Source organism: Gracilinanus agilis, chromosome 5 (assembly GCF_016433145.1).
Source record: "Gracilinanus agilis isolate LMUSP501 chromosome 5, AgileGrace, whole genome shotgun sequence".
NCBI lineage: Eukaryota > Metazoa > Chordata > Mammalia > Didelphimorphia > Didelphidae > Gracilinanus > Gracilinanus agilis.
The window spans coordinates 273,094,784-273,120,083 of record NC_058134.1 but is presented as its reverse complement, the minus strand read 5'-3'; the positions used below and the strand labels follow the sequence as shown (position 1 = coordinate 273,120,083).

Below are 25,300 nucleotides of genomic sequence, written 5' to 3'. Positions count from 1 at the left end.
GGCGGGGTGGGAGGGCGGAAGAAGGGCGGGGGTACCGCCCCGCTGGGGGGAGGGGCGTAGCCTAGGGGTCCCCAGTGCGAAGGAGAGGGAGGCAGGCTAGAGGCGGCAGGAAGCCGGCAGCGGCCGCGCGGAGCTCTCGCTGCAGCTGCGGGAGGAGCAGCAGCAGCCGGAGGAGGAGGTGGAGCCCAGGCTGCCGCCGCCGCTGCTGCCGCCACCGTCGCCCGCTGCTGCCGCTCCGCGGGGCCGAGGGCGCCGGGCTCCCGTCCGTGCACTGCGCCCCGCTGGCTGGGCTGCTGCGGGCCCGCCGCCGGGTAGATGACGTGGACCAGCAGCATGAGCAGTGGTTACAGCAGCCTGGAGGAGGACACGGAGGACTTCTTCTTCACCGCCAGGACCTCCTTTTTCCGGAGACCCCCGCAGGGCAAGCTCCGCACCGGGCACCAAGTGAGTAGGAACCCCCTACTCCCGGGGGAACGCCGTGGTGGGGACTTCCTTCCTCTGGCTACAGACAGACCTCGTGGACCTTCCTAGCCCGGGGGGGGGGGCTCCGCTGTGAACCCCGTAGCCTGCCTGCAAGGAAAAAAGCGCCTCTTTCGTGTTCACTGACCTTGGGCTTCCGCGGAATCGCGGGGGGCTGTTTTATGCATTTAAAAACCTCATTCTGAGGTCAGGATCCATGACCCACGTACCCCTTGACCTCGCACCGCTAGATCTAGCACCCCTTTCCCCACTTTACAGATGAAGAAGCTGAGGTCCACACCTGGAACAGGGACCCCTCTTCACTTTTTTTTGCCTTTCTTTGGTAAAACCCACAGTGCCGGGCACACAGTAAGCGCTTAATCAGTGCTCCCTTTAAAAAATCTGTAGATAAAACGGGCGCTGTGTTTATGGAGGAGGGGGATGCTTTCTCTATAGAGATTGGGGGGGAAGGGGAAAGAGAGGGCTCTGATGTTAGTCCCCAGGGGAACACTCTTACCAGATGGTGACTAGACTCCTTTGCCTTGGGGCGGGCATGGGCCCCGGCTGCTGCTTTCTTTCTTTGGGGGTGCAGATACCCCCTGTTACAAGCAGCTGGTGGTAGGAAGAGGGGAGGGAAGGGGGGGGGAGACACCGGGAGAGGCAAATTTCCCAAGTCCGGGAAGAATTGACCTCCCTTGGGTGCCCTAGTTCCTCTGGTGAGCCCAGAAGATTCACATCTTTCAGTTCCCATGCAGCGATTGAACTGCTCTATGCCAGGCTCACGGACTCTTGGAAGCTCCGAAACCTGTTACCCAAATCCATGGGTGGCCATTGGGCTGGGATGTTTCTCTTGGCTCTCATCGTCCCACTTTATGGTCTGAGGGGTCATAACTGGGCCGGCATGCAAGAGGGAGTAGGATGGCTATTCCGAAGTATCCCCAAGTTTGTAGATTCTTATTCCCAGAAGTTCCCAGAGAACTGGGGTAAATTAGAGTATTAATTAGAACCAGTTTAATTGGGAGGAAAAAATATTAGCCAGACTGGCTAGTTTTAGAGGCAGAGAGAGCCAGGGGATTCATTTTCTGTAAAAGAGAGGCAGAAGGGATTTTTAGGCCAGATTAACCACCCGTGACAATATTTCTCAGAGAGCCTTTCCCATAACTGGATTGACTTTGGGGTTGGGTTTCCAAGTCTGGGGCTTGAACTCCTACGGCCCGGGGCTCTGGGAGGGACTGGGAAGAGCCCTGCCAGCTGAACCACTCTGACAGCAATCTAAAGAAGATTGTCATGGAACAAACTTGTTCTCTTTGGGAAAAAAAAGAAATCGCATTCATAACCAGAGGTCTTTCTGGAGGTTTGAAGGAGGGAGAAAATAGTTCAGGGGCCTGAGTGATGAGATAAAAGCCCATTTTTTGGATGCTGTGTAATCTCTCCGTCAGGTTTGAGTTTCCAGTTCTTGTCTAAATACACGTTCCTGCCCCATCCTGCCAAGGTCACAGTTAGGAAGGATCTGAAGCTTGATTTGAACCCAGAGTCTTCTGGCTCTCTATCCACTGTACCACCTAATGAGAATATCATGAAGGTGGAAGCCAAATGCAAGCATTTATCTCCTTCCCACTTTAGAAGTTTCTAAAAGCCAGGATGTGAGGGTTTATCATCTAGGAAGGGGGAAAAAAAAGCAGGGTAGGTTTGATTTCTTTTGGGCTCAGATGCCCTGTTTCTTTGTTGGTGTCTTGCTTTAGGGTTCACACCATTTTGGCTCTTTTAGCTGCCAAAGGACATACTTGTCTTGGGAGGAATTCTTCAGTGATTTTCCCTTATCGATTCTCTTTTTTTTCCATGCCTTTTTCAGATTCTCCCCTTTCCCCCTTTTTTCTTCCTCTTCTTTCTTTCCATGTCTGGCCGTTTTCACATTGACTTGCCACTGTTTAAAAAGGTCTTTGGTGGAATAATTTAAGGAAGATCTAATTCCAGAGGTAATTGGGAAGTCCCTAGGAACATAGAAGGGAAAGCAAGCTTTTATGAAATGCCTACTATGTTAAGTACTTTGCAGGTATCCCATTAAAACTGTAGGTGGGTGCCATCCTCATTTGACAGTTGAGGAAAATAAAGGAAGATGGAGGTAAAGTGACTTGGCCGGGGTCCCATGATAAGTGGATTTGAACAGTGCCTCCTCGATGACAATTTGGGCAGTCCTGACTCTTTAAAAAAGAGAGGGAAGAAGGGCTACAATCTTAGTGTTCTCTTGTATGGCTGTACCTCCTCCAAGCGTTTAAAGGCACATCATTGGCCACTGTGCGGTCCAAGGCATAGGTATAGAAGAGTGTCTATGCAATGAGGCCGAGGAAGTAAACAACTCTTATTTGTTTGTTTCTGCTTTCAAAATTGAGACAAAAAGGGAAGTTTAGCTTGGTCATGTGTGCCTGCTGTTAGGTTTTCCCCCTTTGCTAGGAGAATTACTCAACTTTGGCCGGAAATCTCTACTGCATCCACTCATTCAAAGTACATCGATCAGCTGCCTGGGGTGTGCAAAATAACGTCTTAAGAGGCTGAGGTTAAAAAATAGGTATATTTAAAAATGATATTCTTAACTCAAGTAGGGAGAGAATGATGTGATAAGCTGACTTGGAGTCAGGAGGTTTTGAGTATGTATCCTAGCCCTGCCTCAATTTGCCAGATCTGTAAAATTGGGATTTTGGATTAAATTATCTTTTAAGATCTCTTGCAGCTCTAGAGCTGTGATACATAGAGATGGGTAAAGAGTGCTGGGTAAATTTGAAGGATTTTTTTTTTTTTTTTAGATTTAGGGGTGAGAGAAGAAAGAAGGCTTTTTTGTGTTGTCTTTGTAGGAGAGATCTGTTGGTAGTTTAGTGCTTTTTTTAAAATTTTACTTTATTTGATTTTCAAACCCTTACCTTCTGCCTTGGAATCAATACTAAGTACCAGTTCCAAGGCAGAAGAGAGGTAAGGGCTAGGCAGTTGGGGTTAAGTGACTTGCTCCTGGTCACACAGCTAGGAAGTATCCGAATCCATATTTGAACCCAGTACCTTCTGGTTCTCTATCCCCCTCCCCCCCCTTTATTTTTTAACCTTTTACTTTTTGTTCCAGCAACAACTTTAAGACTGAAGGCAAATGGGGTTAAGTTAAGCCCAGGGTCTCACTGTTAGATGTCTTATGCCATATTTGAACCCAGGTCTTTCCAGCTCTAGACCTGGTCCTCTATCCTCTGTGCCACATAACTGCACCCTTAGCTAGTGTCTTTTAAAAGCAGAAGAAGCTTTTAAGAGCATATAATTATATTTTATTTTTCTGATATTTCAGGTAATACAGCTTAACTCATTGCATATCACTGAAACCTTAAAAGAGGAAAGATTGAGAAATATTTATGCAATTTATTGGTTGGCTCATGTCTTCTCTCTTAGCCAAAGTTGCAAACAAGAATGAGAACATTATGTCATGGGAAAGGGTTCAAATGCTTGAAGTGTTGGTTCTGTCTCCTCTTTACAAATTTTCATATATAGGTAGTTCAGTGAAAAGAGAGCCAAGTCTAGAGTCCAGAGGACCTAGGTTCAAATGTGACCGCAGACTCGTCCTAGCTGTGTGTCTCTGTGCAAGTCACTTAACCCTGATTGCCTAGCCCCTTTCTCCAGGGTTTTAAATAAAAACAAAGATTATTTATGCCTAATCTTTTGGCTAAACAGACTCTCCAGACTGTGTCTTACTTCCATGAAAATCCTTCTTAGCCTGAGAATGATTTGGGCTCTTTAACAATGATATCATAATAATAACTAGTGACACATACATTTGCAAAGCCCTTTACATTTTAGAAGTTTCTAAAAGTTAGGCAGTAGGTGTTTTACCACCAAGGAGGAAAAATAAATCACTGAAGAATTATTAACTCATTTGATCTTGGATTTGGAGTCAAGAGGACCTGGGTTCCAATCCCTCTCTTGTCACTGTCTCCTGTGTAACCTTTGGCAAACCGCTTAATCTCTCTGAGACTCATTTTTCCTAAATTATAAAATGAGAGGATTAGAGTAATTGGCCTCTGAGGTTTTTTCTAGCTCCCTAGGACCTTCCATTCTATGGTAAGCAAGCAGAAATTATTCTCCCCTTTTCACAGGTATGAACACTGAGATTCAAGTTAACTGACTTGTGTCAGAGACAGGATTTGAATTAAGGACTCTACTCCAAGTCTAGTGCCTTCTCCCCCCATTTCATCTTCTAGAGTACAAGCTAGAAAGCCTTTAAATCAGGATCAGTGAGCTGTTTGTTATCTGTTATCTGTGTCAGTGCCTCTTATCTAGCTAAATTCTGTAATCAAGCTTCTCAGGTTGTCCCCAGGACAAAAAGTTGCTCTGTCAATTCTAGAAAGCCATCTACTAACTGAATAGAGGGGTTGCAATCTTTGTTGGTAAAGGGACTACTGACGGCTCCTGGAATTATTTAACTTTTTTTTTGTATCAGAAATAATAAACCCTTTTTGGCAGTCTGGTGAAGCCTAGGATACCCTTCTCAGAGTCAGATTTTTAAAGTATAAAATAAAATGAACAGGATTACAAGGAAACAAATTACATTGAAATATCTTTATCAAAATATATTTTTTAAATTTTTTAAACCCTTAACTTCTGTGTATTGACTTATAGGTGGAAGATTGGTAAGGGTAGGCAATGGGGGTCAAGTGACTTGCCCAGGGTCACACAGCTGGGAAGTGTCTGAGGCCGGATTTGAACCTAGGACCTCCCGTCTCTAGGCCTGGCTACCCAGCTGCCCCCAAAATATTTTTTGAAAAGGACTCAGAACCCTTACTCTTCAGAATCTTATCCAATGATCACACTAAAAAAACAAACCCCCAAAACAAATCCTTACCTTCTGTCTTAGTATCAATTCTAAGACAGAAGAGTGGCAAAGACTAGGCATTTGGGGTTAAATGACTTGCCCACATTCTACAACTAGGAAGTGTCTGAAGCAAATTTGAACCCAGGTTCTCCAGACTTCAGACTGTGCTCTTATCTCCTGTACTACCTCACTGCCCCTAATGATCATGCTTTTCATATCTTTGTGGCTCTTTATTTCAGTTTAATTGATGCCCTCTTTAGAAATTTTGTAGGTATAGCTAGATCATCTGGGAGTAGTGGAGGTGTCTCTGTTGACAAATTAAAGGTTATTTCTTCTGGCAAAGTGAGTCATTTTACTGATCCAAGGGGACCTGCATCTACTATCCTGAGTTAGAGGTTTTCAGTTTTATCTACTGGACTTTTCACATGGTTGATTAGGTCTTATGAAATCACATGGTGTCTTCTTTTAATCACATCTCTTGGAGAGAACAGTCATTCATCACATGAATGAATAATGGTTTTTCTGTTGCTTCTTTTTTGCAAATCACTAAATCTGGCTTGGTAGAAAGTGTTATATTGAATCTCTGGGAGTTGGCCTTTGATGAAGGAAGACAGGTTCAAATCCCATCTCTCATAAATGCTGGTTGGATGACCCTGGGCAAACCACTTAACCATTAAGTGCTTGGCATCTCTCTCTTTTTTTCTTTTTTCTTTCTCTTTCTCTCTCAATAATATCCCCCACCCCCAGTTACACATAAAAACCATTTTTAACATTCATTAAAAAAAATTCTTTCCCTTTCTCTTTTCCCTTCCCCCTATCTGAGACAGTAAGCAATCTGATGAAAAGTTATGCATGTTGGCAACTCCTTAAGACACTTTATTATTATTTTTTTAATCCTTACCTTCCTAGAATCAATACTATGTATTGGTTCTAACGCAGAAGAGCAGTAAGGGCTAGGCAGTGGGGGTTAAGTGACTTGCCAGGGTCACACAACTGGGAAGTGTCTAAGGTCAGATTTGAACCCAAGACTTCCTATCTCTAGGCCTGGCTCTCCATCCACTGAGCCACTCAGCTGCCCCCCTTATGACACTTGAGAAGAAAAAAACCCAAATGCAAAGACACTTCAGTTTTAGAGAGACAGTGCTATCAATGAAATCACAAGTCCAGTCTCTGCCTAAATCCAGGAAGACTTCGATTTGTTTGGAAGGCAGTGACATACAGAGCTTATGAAAAGAAAAGCTAAAAATATCTGGTAGTTACTGGGTTTCTTTTTAAGACATTTTTGTCAGTGTATTCTGTACTATAAACAGTATTTTCTGGGAGGAAAACTTGAGACCATCTAAATGCTTTTGGTATGCCCTCTTGGACCAAGCCAGTTGAGTTTTTTGTTTTTATTTTTTCACGAATGTGATGCTTTACTGTGATAAAAGGACCTCTTTCCTCGTTGACTTGGCCAGAGGGCTATTAGATGCCCCTTCTTCCAGAAGACCAGGAAAGGGCATCATGGAGGATAGGATCATAACCAGGAACCTCGCAAATGATACACTCTTGAGTGAAACACCTACGTCACTGGTAGCTTCAGTTTACATTTCCCTCATATTGAGGAAAGATAAAAATCTCAAAGAACAACATTTTTATTACTATCTGCTTGTCTTTAACATTTTCTGCTTTTTTCCAAGCCTGGTTCTCTTTTGAAAGCCCCAGCCCTTTTCTGAACTCCTGTATCCCTCATGTTAGTTTGTATCCAGACTAGTATCTTCCAATGGGATAATGATAGTTTTTCACATGCTGCATACTTAAAAGCTGGGAAGGAATCACTTAACATGGCTTTGACTCCTCTGACAAACTCTGTTATTATACCAGAAGAGAAAACTGAGAGTGGTGGAGGTGAATAATGAGGCCTGGTTGTCCCAGAAGTCTTCAGTGTGCTTTTAAGATTTGTATTTTTTTATATTTTAAGGTTTGTACTTCAGAATGAAGTCAGTAGAAAAAAAAAACTAGAAAATTCGTTACTGAGAAGTTATGTGACTTGTCACATAGCTAGAAAGATTTGGATTTTCTTGACTCCAAGTCCATCACCTGATACATTATTTCCTTAGCTGCTCTAGATTTATACTATCTTGTTATACAAAGTGGCCCAAAAGTTTTAGTGTAATCTAATTAGCTATTTGAGGCAATTTTGAACCAACTCTTAAACTATATATAAATCTTTCTAGGGACAGGGGCCCCATTTTCTATGTTTTTATGTCCAATTTGGAGTAGGTGGTCAGCAAATGTTTAACAGATTTACTGTACACTTTACAGGCTTTATTCTTTATTCTTTTTAGCTTTAAAAAAATCAAACACAAAAAAGGTGTAATTTTTTTTAACCCATATCTATTCCATCTTAGAATCAATAATGTATATTGGCTCTCATGCAGAAGAGAGGTAAGGTCTAGGCTATGGGTGTTAAGTGACTTGTCCGGGGTCACTCAGCCAGAAAGTATCTGAGGTCAGATTTGAACCCCCATCTTTTGGCCTGTCTCTCAATCCACTGAGCCCTCCTACCTGGCCCCATACCTCCAGTTTTAAGGAGAAACCAAAAGGACTTAGCTTTGATCAGAGAAGTAGTGATACCACTGTCAGAGGTAGACTCGGAACCTTGATTTTCCTGCCTCCAAGTCCAGCAGTCTATCCACAGTAATACCAGACTGCCTCAAAAAATTTCATTTATTGAACTCAGAATAAATAATGAAGTATACACTTGAAAGTTGAACCAGAAATTTTATTCCCCCTGGGACTGCATGCCCCAGAGAGGAAGATTTCTCTGGGGTTTTCCCAGGTTTTTAAAATTAATCTGTTTCTAGCTCTATGTCAAGTTACACAGGAACCCCAAAACAATGCTATTTCCTGGTCCTGTGATTCGAGTTTGTGTTAGATAGTGTAGACTTAGAACAAAATCCTTGTATATGACACAGGATGGACGTAGCAATGACCCCAGACCTTTTTCTCCAGGAGTTTCTAGTGGGATCCCTTTAAAAACCAGACTTTAAGTTGTAGTCACAGTTAAAGGGTTTAGCTTGTGGTTTCTCTTAATTGTTTGTTTAGCACTTCTGATTAGGCCTGCTCCAGTGGCTCTGAAAAGATTTTTTTATCTTTGGCATTTTATTTTATGACGAAGATTGGATATGGATTCAGATATCAAGAACCAGCGACCTAATTATTTCTCTAAATAAAGGTTACTGCAAAGTAAGTTTCCATTTCATCAGGATCATAATACTCTATATTTGTATGGCTTACCCTTTTACAGTTTCTAAAATATGTTTGCATTTGTTCTCTCTCTTGGTTCTCTTAACAGCCCTTTGAGATTGGTGAGGTTGGTATTAGCCCCATTTTACAAATGAGAAAACTGAGGCTGAGGCTGGTGCTTGTGACTAGTACCAGGTAATAGAGAAATAGAGACTCAGATCTAGTCTCTTGACATCTATTTCCCTAGGATCTTAGAATTATTGATTTAAATTTATTTATTTATTTGAAGTTACACATAGAAACAATTTTTGACAATTGTTTTTTGTTATTTTAAGATTCAGATTTTCTGCCTCCCTCCCTTTGGCAGTAAATAGCAAATACTACTACATTCATGCAGTACATTAGGATTATAGATTTTTGAGGTGGAAGGACCTTTAAAAATTATCTAGTAATACATGTATAACTCAGATCAAATTGTTTACCATCTCCAAGAAGGAAAGAGGGAGATAATTTGGATCTTAAAATTTCAGAAAACATATGTTGATAATTGTTATTATGTGTAATTGGAAAAATAAAATATCTGAATAAAAGAAAAAAGGAAAAAACAGAAGGAAAAAAGTTATCTAGGCCTGGGACAGCTAGGTAGCACAGTGCAAAGAGCTCCAGCCTTGGAGTTGGGAGGACTTGGGTTTTAAATCTAGCCTCTGACACTTCCTAGCTGTTGTGATCTTGGGCAAGTCACTTAACCTCACTTGCCTAGCCCTTACCCTTCTGCCTTAGTGTTGTTACTAGGTCAGAAAGTAAGGGTTTAAAAAAAAAATCCAATCCACCCTTTTTATTTTACAAATAAGGAAGCTGAGCATTGAAGAGACATGAAAAAGTCAAGACTTGAACTTTGGTCTCTTGATTTTAAATCCAGCCTTCTTTGCTGCACTTCCTTCTTTGCAGGATATATTGAGAAGGTTTAAGAACAATTGGGTACTAATGCAAGGAATTTCTGAATTCTTTCAGCCTTGACTTCCAGGAAATCAGTCATATCCCCTGTGTTTGCCTACATAATGTGGAGCTGGCACCCATACATCCCCACTGCTAAGGAGAACAGGATCCTTTCTGTTCTTTTGGGGAGATGCAGAATTGTGGATTTTCCTAAGATTCTGCAGAATCTTTCTTGAGTAATAGAGAAAACCAAAGCTTTCCAATCTGTAAGTAATTTTTAAACATTGTGTGGTTGGTTCCTGGAGAAATTGGAGAGCCCTTGAGGACATTTTTTTTCCTTTGGGCATCAGTCAGCATCAAAGATATTGATTGCCTTTAGCACAGTGCCTGGGAAAGAGAAGGGAGTTAGCATTTAAGTAGTGTCTACTGTGTACCAGACATAGAACTAAGCAATATTACAAAGAATAACAAATATTATTTCTTTTGATTTTCAAAACAACCCTAGAAGGTAGGGGCTATTATTATCATCTTATTTTATAGCTGAGGGAACTGAGGCAGACAGAGGAGGTTAAATTACTTGCCCAAAGGTCCCCTACCTAATAAAAGTCTGGCACATAGTAGGCACTTATTGCTTAATGCCCTGGGACCAGTTGGGGGTTGAACGAGATGAAGGAAGCCTTCCTCCTCTCTTTCGACTCTCCCAGATGAGCCTTTAGGATGAAAGACATCCCAGAGAATAAGGTCTATTTTATCTATAGTATTGCCCAACTAATGTGCCTTCTGTGGATTCTAATTGTGATCTTTTGCCTCCTGATTCAGTCAGCTAAGAGTAATTTAGTGGTTATTCATGCATCCCTTTTGGTCTTTTTCCAGATGTTCTACAAAAGGAAATAATGAGAGGGGAGGAAAAGAAGATGGATTTGTGAATCATAGACTTGGAAGAATAGATTTAGCAAACCAGACCTTGAGGGACTTAATTGTGATGAATAATAATGCTAGTTTTCTGTTAATATAGTCATTAAAGTGTTTAAGTGAAAATGATTACTTACAAAATTTTTTTTCTTTTTTTTTATTTTAAACCCTTAACTTCTGTGTATTGACTTATAGGTGGAAGAGTGGTAAGGGTAGGCAATGGGGGTCAAGTGACTTGCCCAGGGTCACACAGCTGGGAAGTGTCTGAGGCCGGATTTGAACCTAGGACCTCCCGTCTCTAGGCCTGGCTCTCAATCCATTGAGCTACCCAGCTGCCCCCTACAAATGTTTTTAAATAAAGAGATGTGAAAATAATTTTCTAAACATAGTTTTTTAATTTCCTAGACATCTGAAACAAAACCTTTGCTAAAGGGTGGTTTCAAAGCCTTTGCATGGCATGTGAAGGACCATGTCATTCTTTGCCTTGTGAGCACAATCCTGGATAGGTCTCCAAGTGGGAAAAGGGGCAGCTGGATGGCACAAGGGAGTCTGGAGGGCCTGGATTCAAATTTGGCTTCAGATACTTCTTAGCTGTGTGACCTAACTTAACCCTATTTGCCTAGCCCCCTTGCCTTTCTAGAGTTGTTACTAAGACAGAAAGTAAGGGTTTCAAAAAAATGTCAATTGTGGGGGAAGAAAATCTTTGCAGCATTTAAGATCTGACATCTAAGATAGTTAAAGAATTGACATGATGAATAGATAGGAGCCAGAACCATTCCTTAGTACATTTGCAAAAGAGGAAATGTTATCTATCAATAACAATATGAAAGATGTGTTCCATATCATAAGAATAAGAAAAGCAAATTAAAATACTGAGATTTTACCTTTCACCCATCAGATTGGTCAAGATGACAGAAAATAAAAATATTAAATATTGGGGAGACTGTGGGGAAATAGGTAAGCTAAGGTGCTGTTATTGGACCAATGAATAAATAGGTCTGTCTCTTACAGAAAACAATTTGAAATTATCTGTCAGAAGTCACTAAACTGTACATACCCTTTAATGCATAAATAACACTGCTGGATGTATATACCCCAAGACTGGGGAAGACAAGAGGGAATAGTTTATATGGATATGGCTATATGTATACATACACAGTACATGTATACTTATTTATATATGCTTATGTATTTTCTTATTATACATATAATGTATGGAAACGTGGTTTAAATGTATTCCACATCTAAAATACATTTACATGTACACACATATATAATGATTTAAAGATATAAAATACATACATGTATATGTGCACACATACATGTATCTGTACATTTATGTGTTTGTATATTATACAGCACATATAATGCCTTTAATATATAAAATATGCATGTATATACACATGTTTACATGTTTATGTATTTATATATTATGCATAATGCTTTTACTGTATAAAATATGTAAAACAATGCTTTTACTGTATAAAATATGTAAAACATTTTATATATTAAAAGCATTGTACATGAAATATGTACAATGCTTTTAATATAAAATATATAATTTATTTATATATATACACACATATAGGATAGGGGCAAGTGTCCAAGAAGGATGTGTTCTAAAACCTGTCTGTGGATGGCTGAAACTACAGATATAAGCAAACACTTTTTGACTCCATATATAATGTGATTTTTCTTGTATAGAAAACATATAACATGTATACGTACATATATATAGTTTAGTTATGCTTAGTAAATTAATTAACATAATTAAATAAAGACATTATCAACATTAATTACAGTGATAATAAAGTATATCATACATTATTATACAATATTATTTCCTCTTATCCGTGGGGGATATATTCCAAGACCCCCAACTCCCAATGGATGCCTGAAATTTTGGACAGTTCTTGATTTAGCATCTGACTTTTTAACCCCTATGTTAATTTTACTATATAATACAGTTCTTTCTTTTTCAACTACCTTCAACTTCCAACTTTGCTGAATTCTAAATTAGGTTCTTGCATCAACGTAAGTGTAGTTATGTTGCTCATACTATCATTATGATCAAAATATTATGATAATCATTTTTATTCCTAGATGCCTGCAATCTGTAAAGCACTGATAGGTATTGTTTGATAGTAAAGTGGTGTTCTCAAAGATGAAAATGGGTCAGGATAAAAATTTGGGCAGATCTGTTCTAGTTTGGCAATGTTTGTTGGCCCTTCATTTTCAATTACAGGTGCTTTAGGAATGATGGGGTTTAGTTTCTCTATAATGGCTTTTATATGAACTAATCTTCTCACATCCTCCTTTTTCTCTACAAAGTTGCATAAATGAGCTTGTGTTTTAAGGCATTTTGTCTTTGGCTACTATTTGGGTAAGAATGTTGATGATTCTTCCTAAAGGGGGTATTTATTTATATGGCCAAACTTGTGTGTGCCATATTGTTTGGTTCCCTTTTAAGTTTATTTGAATTTCAAAGGGGAGGGGATTGGATGCTTTCAAGAGACTTATTTAAAAACAAAATAAAACATAGTAGAGCCTTTCATTAAGTGGGCATAGTGGTTCCAATCCAGCTAGAGTGCATGAAAAATGCGTGAAAATTAGATGGCTCCTCCAAGACTCTTCTTGTTAAAAGGGAGTTAGTGATCCTTCTCCCTCTTCCTGGCATCATTAAGTGACTTCCTATTGACAGTCTTAGCAAAAGAGATAAATAACCAATGAATAACGCCTTGAACACATTTCCTGCTTCTCTCTGTGAGGCCATTGTTTTGACCCTTGAGTTCAGCAGAGTTAACCATCAAGCACCTATCACAAGTATTAAACTAACTTTTAAAACGGAGAAGAAAAAGATTTTTATGGCCTTGGCAAGGAGAATCTGGCTGAGGGCATTCATTACTTTAATGTAGATGTTTAGGCAAAAGAACTGTACTCTGTCATAGAAGATTTCTTTGTTTTCATTTCTTTTTTCTTTGTTTTGTCAGTAGCACAAGGAACTCCTGTTAGCTGCAGAGAACTCAGTGCTACTCATTTGACCCAATAACTCATTTGTCCATCTATCCCCTCCATCCCAGCCAATGGGATTGACCTTTTATCTAGATTAATTCCTAAAACTGTAGGCTCAAGGCTTCTAATTTGGGAACTGATATCCCACTTTTCTTTCTGTTTTCTTTAGAGCCCAAGTTAGTGCTGCTTTTTGTTTAGGGTCTGGTTTATCATGGTTTCTCTTCTCACATTCATGTTTTTATAAAGGATTTCTTGTTCAGTTGTGAATTTTAGCTGACTGCACAGATTTGGTCTGGGAACTGGTTTGCTCATTCAGAACTAGAAAGCCAGTGTTCGTGATAATTATGGGGGTCAGAGCTTCAGAGTTCAGAGAAAATTTAAAGGTTATCAAGCACAGCCCCTTTGTTTTACAGGTGAAGAAACTGAGGCTGGGGGAAATTAGCTGGCCCAAGGCCATTCAGGTAGTAATAAAAACAACAGTAATAGCCCCTCTTTCCATGTTCTCTCAGTGGTCCTCTCAACAGTCCTGTGAAATAGGTGCTATAGATGATTCTCCCTTATTTGCCCAACTCTTCATGACCTCATTTGAGGTTTTTTTTTAGCAAAGGTATTAGAGTGGTTTGCAATTTCCTTCTCCAGCTCATTTTACAGATGAGGAAACTGAGGCAAATGGGATTAGGTGACTTGCCCAGGGTTACACAGCTAGCTAGTAAGGATCTGAAGCCTCAGATCTTTTTGACTCCATGTCTCTGTCACCTAACTGCCCTCTGTGTTATTAGTATTTCTATTTCAGTAATAAACCTTTATTAAGCACTTACTATGTGCTGGGTACTATTCTAAGCACTTTACAAATATTATCTCATTTGATATCACAACAATTCTGGGAGGTAGGTGTTATGATTTCCATTATATATAGATGAAGAAACTGAGGCCCAGAGAACTTGTCAGAAATGGGATTTGAACCTGGATCTTTTGACTTTTGAGTCATTCTTTTCTGCTATAACAAGACACAGAACAAGCAGAAACTAACTACCTTTTTCCTTTTATTTTGTTTCACCCATTAGCACAACACTGATGGTCCTCAATAAAAACCCTTCAATGGTATTAATTCAGCAAATTTTTCTCAAGTGCCCAAGTTCTTTCCTGGGCATTGAAGTGGGAGAGAGATTTTAAAAATATTTTAGAAGGACCAAAGTTCTTACTTTCATATATATCCTGAGAAGGTGGTAGTGAAACTCTGTATTGGGGTGGTAGCCCAGTGTCTGGCACATAGTAGGCACTTAATAAATGCTATTGGTGGACTGACTTGACTGCCCACTGGGATTAGGGGAAAAGGGACAGATTCTAGAGATGATGTAGTTGAATTGACAGGATTTAGTAATTGTTTGTATTCAAAAGCAGTGAGAGAAAGGGAAAGTCATATATTATAGAATTTGGACCTGGAAAAGGCAGTAAAAATCATCTGGTCCAACCTTTGGATTTTACAGATTAGGAAACTGAGACCCATGTAGGTTAAATGACTCGTCTGATGGTTATTCTAATGGAATGTGACAGAGTCAAAGATTCAAACTTAGGTTGTCACTTCAAATCTAGTTCTCTTTTCACTTTGTCATGTTCTGAAAAGATAAGCCCAAGATTTAAACATGGGAGACCATGGTATGACAGGAAGTTTAGGAGGAAAGATAAGAAACTTGTTTTTAGATACAATGGATTTGAGGTCCTTGGAGGTCTAGTTTCATGGAGGTAGTTGGAAATTTGTTGGTTTGGAAGAGTTTCATTGCTTGTTGAATAATGTCAAAATACTTTAGCTGGCGTTCAACTTTAATTCCTGTATTAGTTTGTTAAGTGTCTACTCTGTGCCAGGTACTGGACTAAGTACTGGGGCAGAAAAGGGGGCAAAAGACAGCCCTTCCCTTCAAGGGTTTCACAAACAAATTCATACAAAACAAGCTATATACAGGATACCTAGGAAATAGTGAAGAGAAGAATCACCAGAATTCAGAGGGCTTGGGGAGGCTTCCTGTAGAAGGTAAACTTTTAGTTTAGACTTAATGGAAGCCATGGAGGTCAGTTGTTGGAGTAGAAGAAGGGGAGAGCAAGTCCCCAGTAAGACTGAAGTTTCTTGAGGGCAGTCATGGGTACCACATAACATTATTCCCTTGTATCCCTTATGGGAAAAATGTCCGACACATATGTGGCCTCCGACTCTCCCCAGTGATGCCTGAATCAGATTAAAATGTAATGGCGGAGGGGGCAGCTGGGTAGCTCAGTGGATTGAGAGCCGGGCCTAGAGACGGGAGGTCCTAGGTTCAGATCCGGCCTCAGACACTTCCCAGCTGTGTGACCCTGGGCAAGTCACTTGACCCCCATTGCCTACCCTTACCACTCTTCCACCTATAAGTCAATACACAGAAGTTAAGGGTTTAAAAAAAAAATGTAATGGCGGGCATGACGGACGGCCAGAGAAAATGCCCAAAGCATAGAGATGAAGTGCCTTATTCATGGACCAGCCAGAGGCTGGTGTTGCAGGATCAGACAGGAGTGTAATAATGGAAGAAGTCTGGAAAGGTAGGGGGGAGCTAAATTATAAAAGGCATGGTGGCTCCATCTTGTCTCTATAGTTGCTTCTATCTGCTCCCTAATATTAACTTAACTGAATGTACATTCCTCTTCCTCTTCCTCATCCTCATCCTGTGAGTTTTCAGCCGTGCCTCCTTTCTCAGGCCATCCTTGGAAAGCCTTTCCTCCCACTATACCTTCCAGGGATCCTAGAGGTTTTAATGAAATGCTTCCTCCTTTTTTTTTTTTCTTATCTTTTTCTTATCTCCCTCATCCCCCTCCTCTGGTTGAAGGGAGATCTTATCTGACTGTGCCGGTCTTTATTCTTATTCCCCAGTTATAGATTCTAATCTTGATCGAATTCTATTTTGTGTTTTATTACCCTATTGAGCTGTAAATTAAGCTCCTCTGGGGTAGAAATTATTGCATATTTATTACCTCTGAATTTAAGCCAGTATCTGGCACCAGTTGAAATTTTAACATTTGTTTAGAATGCAAGTATGAATAATTAGGTATCCAGGAACTCTTAAGCTATGGTAGACCCATAATCTCCATTTCTCCTGGATGAGGCACAATGAATATTTGATTGTCATCTGTTTACTAAAAGTCAGCAGACATTCAGGATTACTTCCTTAATGGGGTGAATTGATATTAGCTCCCTATTCATCTTTGAGGAAGAGCTCATTTCTGTGGGAGAATTTAGCTTATTTTTGGTTACTTATTTTCTTCTCATTTTTCTTGCTGTAGCTCTTCTAAAAATTATTCTTTTTAGATCCAGGCTAGCCTTCTCATCACTAGAATCCACCTTAATCTCTATGTTCTACAAATCTGCTTATTAGCAACCTCATATAATTTAGCTGGTGATTGTATATTTTCTTGTTCTCTTTCTTTTTACTTTTATTTATATTTATTTATATTTTCTTTTATTTTCCTGCTTTCTAATGTTTCATGTATGCAGAACCTGTCTCCTCAATAAGATTGAAGTTTCTTGAGGACAGGGAAGAGCACCATATCCAATTGTTCCTTTGGATCCTTGTTGGGTAGAGTGTCAGACATACATATGGCCTGCAACGCCGCCCACAGCTGCCCCAGGCAAATTAAAATGTAAAAATTGAGAAAAGTTTCCTATGCATTTCATGCAGATATTTTCTGTATTTTGTAATTATTTTGACCCAGACTTCTCATTTTATTATGGCCTCCTCTGTAATGTTATTCTTTAGAAAAGCTCTTGATTCTTGTGTGTTTACTTGGTAGCCTACAACTTTGCTGAAGCTATTCATGATCTCAGCATCTACCAATTATTTACTAGGCTTTTTCAAGCAAACTGTCATACCATTTAAGGCCAGGGGACTTTCTAATCCTAATAGCCTTTCTAATCCTAATAGTCTTTTCATGGGATTGTAGAGGAAGAGAGTGAACTAGGGTTAGATTGATCCACAGAAGACCTCAAACTTTCCTGATGCCAAGAGGCCTCTCTTTCCACTGCCATCATTCAATCAGAATTGTCGTATGGTACCAAGGCTAAGACCAAGACCTGGAGTAGATTGTCTTCAAAGCACTAAATTAGTATATTGCACACAGGCCAGCAGAGAGCCACATGGTCTGTGTGAGTAGCTTCCAAGCTGTAACCAATGATGAGCTCCTAGGAATAGAAATGGAAGCTACCATTAAAGGTACTTCTAGATGGAAGAAAAGGTGGGCTGTGGTTAGATGGCAAGAAGAGTCTTCTGATGCCTCTGTAATGTCAAGAGAAAGGAAGTAAGGCCTGCCAGCATCTCCTGATTCTCCCACCAAATTAAGGAAGAAGTGGTATAGATCACAATATTTTGAAAGTGAGTCTGCCTCAAATTAGTTGTGTGGCTAGCTTGGTGGAACAGTGGTTAGAGAGCCACGTCTGGAGTCGTCTTCAGACACTTGTTAGCTGTGTGACCTTGAGCAAGCCACTTAACCTTAGTTTGTCTCAGTTTTCTCATTTGTAAGAATTGGTTGTTGAAGACTTTTTTGAACTCTTCCAGAATCTGTGTCCAATCCATATTTTTCTTTTGGACTTTGGGTGTGTTTCCTTTGCTTTCACTGTCCCCTTCTGTGTCTGCACCTTGTTCTTTGTCTCCATAAAAAGTCTTTAGAGTTAGAGACTCAAATGAGATAAAATTTGTAAAGCATGTGCCCAGTGCCTGGCACATAGTAGGCACTACATAAATGTTAGCTATCATTACTGCTCTTATTATTTCTTGACACATAGTAAGACCTTAGTGAATGAATATTGATTTGAATTGGTTTAAACACCAGTTCCCCAAAGAGATTCCTAGATTTTAAACCATTCTAGTATTCCGTTGGGTTTTTAATTTGGGGAATCCACCAACTTTAAAGGAATCTCACTCAAGCCTGCCCATCAGGTTTGGGTTTGTAAGTTTGAATTGTCTTAGAGTGAGCTGGCTCTACTTGTCCTTGGCCTAAGTACTCTAAGGTAAAGGTAAAGCTGGGTTGCTCCAGATTGCTTGGGTTATTAGTTCAATCTTCTAGCCTAAGAAGCTAAATTGTTTTAACATGATCTGGTGGTGAATTTTTTTAGTCTTTGGAATTTGAAAATTCACTTTGGCCCATCAGATGGATGAATCCAGAAATGAGTTAGTGATTTTAATAATATGATTAGAAGTTTTGTGCCCAAAATAGCTTTTCATCAAGAAGGCAAGAATCCACTGGGGGAAGGAATTTTTGTATTCATGAAGATACAGTAATGTTGCTGTTTAAATTTGGCCCAGTTTGCATTTTCCTTTCAGTGTTTAAAATCAGTTTCTATAATCCTATTGTTTGCTTCGTGAAATATCCCAGAAGGCTTTAAAAATTTATGAATTGGTTGTTCTTGTATAAAAGGCTTTAAGCCTTCCCAAATTTTATATAAATACATTTATTCCACTTTACTTTGGCATCAACACTATTATCTGATAATTAGCTTTAGATGGTTGTCACTTGAGCTCTTTTCATCTATCTTTTGGGGAGGAAATGGGTGGTTGACAACTGGTATTTAAGCTAAATACTGATTTACAGAGACTTGCTACAGATTATACACTGTTTTGCCTCCTCTATTTGCTGCTTTTTTTCTTTCAGATAGGTAACTCCCAAGGAGTTTTGTTGTCACTCAGAATGGCAACTGCCAATTAATAGATCCCAGCTCTTTAATTTAGTTGTCTGGATATTCCAGAGTTATGAGCAAGGCTGTCGAATGATGTGGTTTGTTCCTCTCACCCCTCCTAATGAGATCATAAATCTAAAGTGTAAGAGATCCCTACGCCTCTCACCAAATCTCAACGTAGAGATGAGGAGACAGAAGGTTAGCCCCAATTCACACAGGTAGGAAGGGCAGGGGAGGTATTTGAACCCAAGACTAACTCTTGAACCAGTGTTTCCTAATACTGTCCCACAACTGACTCCAGTGAAAAACACTTTGTAAACATTAAGGTGCTACACAACTTTCAGCTGTTAATATATAACTGGACCCACCCTGATGTTGAAACACCAAACCTGGGAAATCTTCAATTCTCTGGCACAAAATTTAAATGAAGGTGCAGTACATGAGACTGGTGCATGGTCAAGGTTTAAAAAAAAAAAAGTTAAAGGAGACCTTTGTAATTCCACCTTTGACATATACTATCCATGTGACCTTGGGTAAGTAAATTTACCCCTGTGGGGTCCCAATTTTCATATTGATAAAATGAAGTGGTTGTGATAGAGGAGCCAGAGACCACTTAAGGACCTTTCTGGCTTCTAAACTGTGATCTTATTATTTCTCTCTGAAATGCATACAGTTGACATATAGGTGAAATAAATCAGATAGCAATGACAAAACTAGGAAGCAAAGACCGATCCACAGATCAGCAAGTGAAAATGATAAAGACTAAAGATAAAGGTGCCAAGAGGGAAGACCTGGAAAATATGGCATAAGTCAGAGCAGGAACAAACTGCCAAAGCTTACATTAAGGAGGAAACTTGGAAGCAGGATCTCGAGGAAGAACTTGTATCCAAAACAGCTGAGTATTTCCATTTTCTTTTGAACTTGGACCATCTCGCCTGTCCAAGTCAAATACTTTCTGCAGCATTATTTATCTAGGAAAAAAGTTCCACAGAAGTTAGTGGGGCAGCCTGAACTTCTGATATGGAGAAACTCTGGCAGTAAGGGGTAGCCCTAAATTGTTTTTCTGAGTTACTGTATCAGGACTTTTTTTGAAATTTAAATTTAAATTAAAAAATTTTTCCATGGTTATATAATTCATGTTCCCTCTCTTCTTCTCTCCCCCTCTTCCAGAGTTGACAAGCAATTCCACTGGTTATACATGTATTATCACTCAAAACCTATTTCCATATTATTCATTTTTGTAATAATCTTTAAAAAAACCACAACCCCAAATATATACCTATATAACCAAGTGATAAATCATATGTTTTCTTCTGCATTTCTGCTCCCACAGTTCTTTCTCTGGGTATGGATAGCATTCTTTCTCATATGTCCCTCAGAATTGTCCTGGATCATTGCATTGCATTGCTGCTAGTAGAGAAGCCTCTCACATTTGATCATGCCACAGTGTATAATTTATAGTTACTGTGTATAATGTTCTCCTGCTTCTGCTCATTTCACTCCTCATCAGTTCATGGAGGTCTTCACAATTCTTGAAGAAATCATCCAGTTCATCATTCCTTATAGCAAATAATATTCCATTGCCATCATATACCATAATTCATCAGGACTTTTTGATATGAAAACCAATTACCATAGAAACAAACTTTTAGACTATTTTTTTTTTGATATTCAGTCTTGTCTGACTCTTTGTGACCCCGTTTGGAATTTTCTTGGCAGAGATCCTAGATTGATTTACTATTTCCTTCTTCAGCTCATTTTATAGATCAGGAAATTGAGGCATATAGGGTTAAGGGATATAGGGTTTAGTGTCCAGGGTCACTCAGCTAGAAAGTGACTGAAGCCAGAATTTGAACCCAGGAGGATGAATCTTTCTAACTACAGTTCTGGCACACTATCCACTGTGCCACTCAACTTCCCCTTACCAGTGATGGGCAAACTACAGCCTGTGGGCCAGATGTGGCCCCCTGAAATGTTTTATCCAGCCCCCTGACATTATTACTAATCTGATGAATACAATACAATGAAAGAGTTGCCTTAGAAACAGACTGATAGATGAGCATTTCCTTTTCTTAGGTCCCCTCTTTAAAAAGTTTGCCCATTGGTTCCGGGTTAAGATGGCGGCAGAGTAAGAAGCAGCTCTTAACCTCTGCTGACCGAAACACACAAAACTCCTCAAGGGGACATAAAAACAAGTCCAGACGAACGGAGGAACCCCACAACAGGGCACAGCGTGGAAGGTATGTGGAATCAAGGCATTTCCATGCTATAAAGGGGTGAAACAGCTCTCACTAAATCGCGGGCTGAGCAACCACCCCACCCCCACCCCCTCCACACACAACACCTATAGCGCCGAAGCCAGCTAAAAAGAAATAGAGCAAGTTTGGGGCACCCATCGAATCATTGGCAGTTCCGGGGCCTGTTCCTGAGAGTAGCAAGATTTAGGACCCCAATAAGCCAAAAAACGCACGCGAAATCTGAGTGCGGGAGTAGAGTGGACGCAGGGCGCAGAACGCCAGCTCAGAGCACAGGCACGGGCGGAGGCGTGGGTGGAGGCAGACACAGCCAGGAGCTAAAGCTCTGAAACCCTGAGTGGGGAACCAGCGTGGACGGGTGTACGTCTGTGGAAGCAGCGCCCTGAGACTTGTAAAGGAACCTCCGGCAGAGGATCAAGCAAGGGGGTCCATCCACCAGGGGGCTTGACCTTGGAAAAAAACCAGAACTCAGACCTCAGGAGCCAATAGACCTCGGACAGACCCTGAGCGCGCGTATAAACCTGAGAAGCTGCTGGGCTAACAATGGCTACCCAGTCTAAGGAAGCTCAGAAGAGAAAGAATAACAACAAGAAAAAGAAGTCTTTAACACTCAACAACTTTTACACAGAGAAAATCCAGACAACCGAGCAAACAGAGGAGGAGAACAACAAGCATCTGGACCCCCCTCAAATAAGGAAAACTCCTCACAAGCTATGGAAGAGTTCAAAACTGAGATTTTGAGGAAAATGGAAGAGATCTGGCAAGAAAATAACTGTTTAAAAGGTAGAATCTTGCAACTGGAAAGTGAGGCTCAGAAACCAAATGAACTGATAAGCAAATTGAACACCAGAAATGTCCAGATTGAAAAGGAATACCAGAAGATTATGGCCGAAAACCAGAAGATCATAGCCGAAAACCAGAAGATTATAGCCGAAAACCAGAAGATTACAGCTGAAAATCAAAAGATCATAGCCGAAAACCGAAAGATTATAGCCGAAAACCAATCCCTAAAGGCTAGAATTGAGCAATTAGAAGCTAATGATCTCTCAAGATAACAAGAACAAATAAAACAAAGTCAAAAGACTGAAAAAATAGAAGGAAACATGAAATATCTCAATGAGAGAGTGACAGACCAAGAAAATGGTCTAGAAGAGACAATTTGAGAATAATTGGTCTTCCAGAAAAACCAGAAATTAATAGAAACCTGGACTCCTTACTAACAGAAATAATCCAGCAAAATTGCCCTAAAGTCCTACAACAAGAGGGCAATATAGACATTGAAAGGATTCATAGAACACCCACGACATTCGATCCAGATAAGAAAACGGCCAGAAATATAATTGCCAAATTCAAGAGCTTTCAAGCAAAAGAAAAAATCTTACAAGAAGTCAGAAAGAGACAATTCAAATATCAAGGAACACCAATCAGGATCACACAGGATCTGGCAGCCTCCACACTAAAAGACCGCAAGGCTTGGAATACGATATTCAGAAAGGCAAGAGAGCTGGGCCTGCAACCACGGATCAACTACCCATCAAAATTGACTATATATTTCCAGGGGAAAGTATGGGCATTCAACAAAATTGAAGAATTCCAAGTATTTGCACAGAAAAGACCAGGGCTAAATGGAAAGTTTGATATCCAACCACAAAAATCGAGAGAAACATGAAAAGGTAAATAAGAATCAGAGGGGAAAGAAAGAAAACTTATAATTTTTAAATTTTCCTTTTTAAGGGCCTCAGAAAGATCTAATTATCTGTATTCCTATGTAGAGAAATGTTACGTATAATTCTCTGTAGTGAACTCTATTCACTATTACAGTATTCACTATTATAGTAATCAGAAGAATAATTCACAGGGTGTGGGTGGAACACTAAATAATCTAAGATGACATGGGGGATGGGAAAGACGGGGTGAATAGCAGGGGACACCAAGAGAAACTTCAGTGAATAAGAAAAATAGGATATTCTATTACACACAAAGTGGGCATGGGAAGGAGAGGACAAATACTATTATAAGAAGGAGAGGAAGAGAGCATTAAGAGGTAATAATCAAACCTTACTCTCGGTGTAATCAACCTGGAGAGGGAAGAGTAGCTATACTATCCATTTGGACATAAAACTCTTATCTAAACCTTCTGAGAAAGTCAGAAGGGATAAACCAAGGGAAACAGGGGAGTGGGGAGGTCAAAAAAAAGGGAGGGGAGAAGAAGGGGGAGGGAATTCATAAGGCCTTTAAGAACAAAAAGGGGGGGAATAATAGGGGGTAGAAAGGGAAGTTAATCAAGGGAGGGGATAAGGGATAGCGGCTTAATAGCAAACCACTGGTTTAAAAGGAAACAGTATAAGAAAAAGGGGGTAGGAATAGGGGAGGATACGAAAATGTCAACAAATGCACAACTGATGATTATAACTCTGAATGTGAATGGGATGAACTCGCCCATAAAACGGAAGCAAATAGCAGAGTGGATTAGAAACCAAAATCCTACCATATGTTGTCTATAAGAAACACATATGAGACGGGTAGACACACACAAGTTTAAGGTTAAGGGCTTGAGCAAAATCTTTTGGACGTCAAAAGAGAAAAAGGAGGTAGGAGTGGCTATTATGATTTCTGACAAAGCCAAAGTAAAAATAGATATGATTAAAAAAGACAGGGAAGGTCATTACATCCTGATTAAAGGCAGTATAAACAATGAGGAAATAACACTGCTCAATATATATGCACCAAGTGGTATAGCATCCAAGTTCATAAAGGAGAAACTGGCAGAGCTCAAGAAGGAAATAGATAGTAAAACCATACTAGTGGGAGATCTAAATATTCCTCTTTCAGATCTAGATAAATCAAACCACAAAATAAATAAGAAAGAGGTAAGAGAGGTGAATGAAGTCCTAGAAAAATTAGATTTAATTGATATGTGGAGAAAAATAAATAGGGACAAAAAGGAATACACCTTCTTTTCAGCTGCACATGACACATTCACAAAGATTGACCATGTTATAGGGCATAGAATCATTGCAAACAAATGCAAAAGAGCAGAAATAATAAATGTAACCTTCTCAGATCATAATGCAATAAAATAATAATTAGTAACGGCACCTGGACAGAAAAATCAAAAACTAATTGGAAATTAAACAATATGATTCTCCAAAACCAATTTGTCAAAGAAGGAATCATAGAAACAATCAATAATTTCATTGAAGAAAATGACAATGATGAGACATACTACCAAACTCTGTGGGATGCGGCCAAGGCAGTACTCAGGGGGAAATTTATATCCTTGAGTGCATATATTAACAAATTAAGGAGGGCAGAGATTAATGAATTGGGTATGCAACTCAAAAAATTAGAAAGTGAGCAAATTAAAAACCCCCAGATGAAAACTAAATTACAAATACTAAAAACCAAGGGAGAAATTAATAAAATTGAAAGTAAAAGAACTATTGAATTAATAAAAAAGACTAGAAGCTGGTATTTTGAAAAAACAGATAAAATAGACAAAGTACTGGTCAATCTAATAAGAAAAAAGAAAGAAGAAAACCAAATTGACAGTATTAAAAATGAAAAGGGAGACCTCACATCTAATTAAGGGGAAATTAAGGCAATCATTAAGAACTATTTTGCCCAATCATATGGTAATAAATATAACAATTTAGGAGATATGGACGAATATTTACAAAAATATAAACTGCCTAGATTAACAGCAGAAGAAATAGAATACCTAAATAATCCCATATCAGAAAAAGAAATTGAACAAGCCATCAAAGAACTCCCTAAGAAAAAATCTCCAGGGCCTGATGGATTCACAAGTGAATTCTATCAGACATTCAAAGAGCACCTAATCCCAATACTATACAAATTATTTGATATGATAAGCAAAGAAGTAGTCCTACCAAATTCCTTTTATGACACAAATATGGTACTGATTCCAAAGCCAGGGAGATCAAAAACAGAGAAAGAAAACTA

At 39.6% G+C, this 25,300-nt stretch overlaps 1 protein-coding gene across 1 annotated transcript in view; it reads left to right on the top strand.

Annotated features, from left to right (window-relative positions):
• Window positions 1-306: 306 nt before the first annotated feature.
• RASSF3 (Ras association domain family member 3) overlaps window positions 307-25,300 on the top strand; it is a 130,172-nt gene continuing 105,178 nt past the window's right edge. The window contains exon 1 of the mRNA XM_044679451.1: window positions 307-444. Coding sequence (XP_044535386.1) covers window positions 316-444 — 129 coding nt within the window. The 5' untranslated portion in view covers window positions 307-315. The remainder of the gene's footprint in view (window positions 445-25,300) is intronic.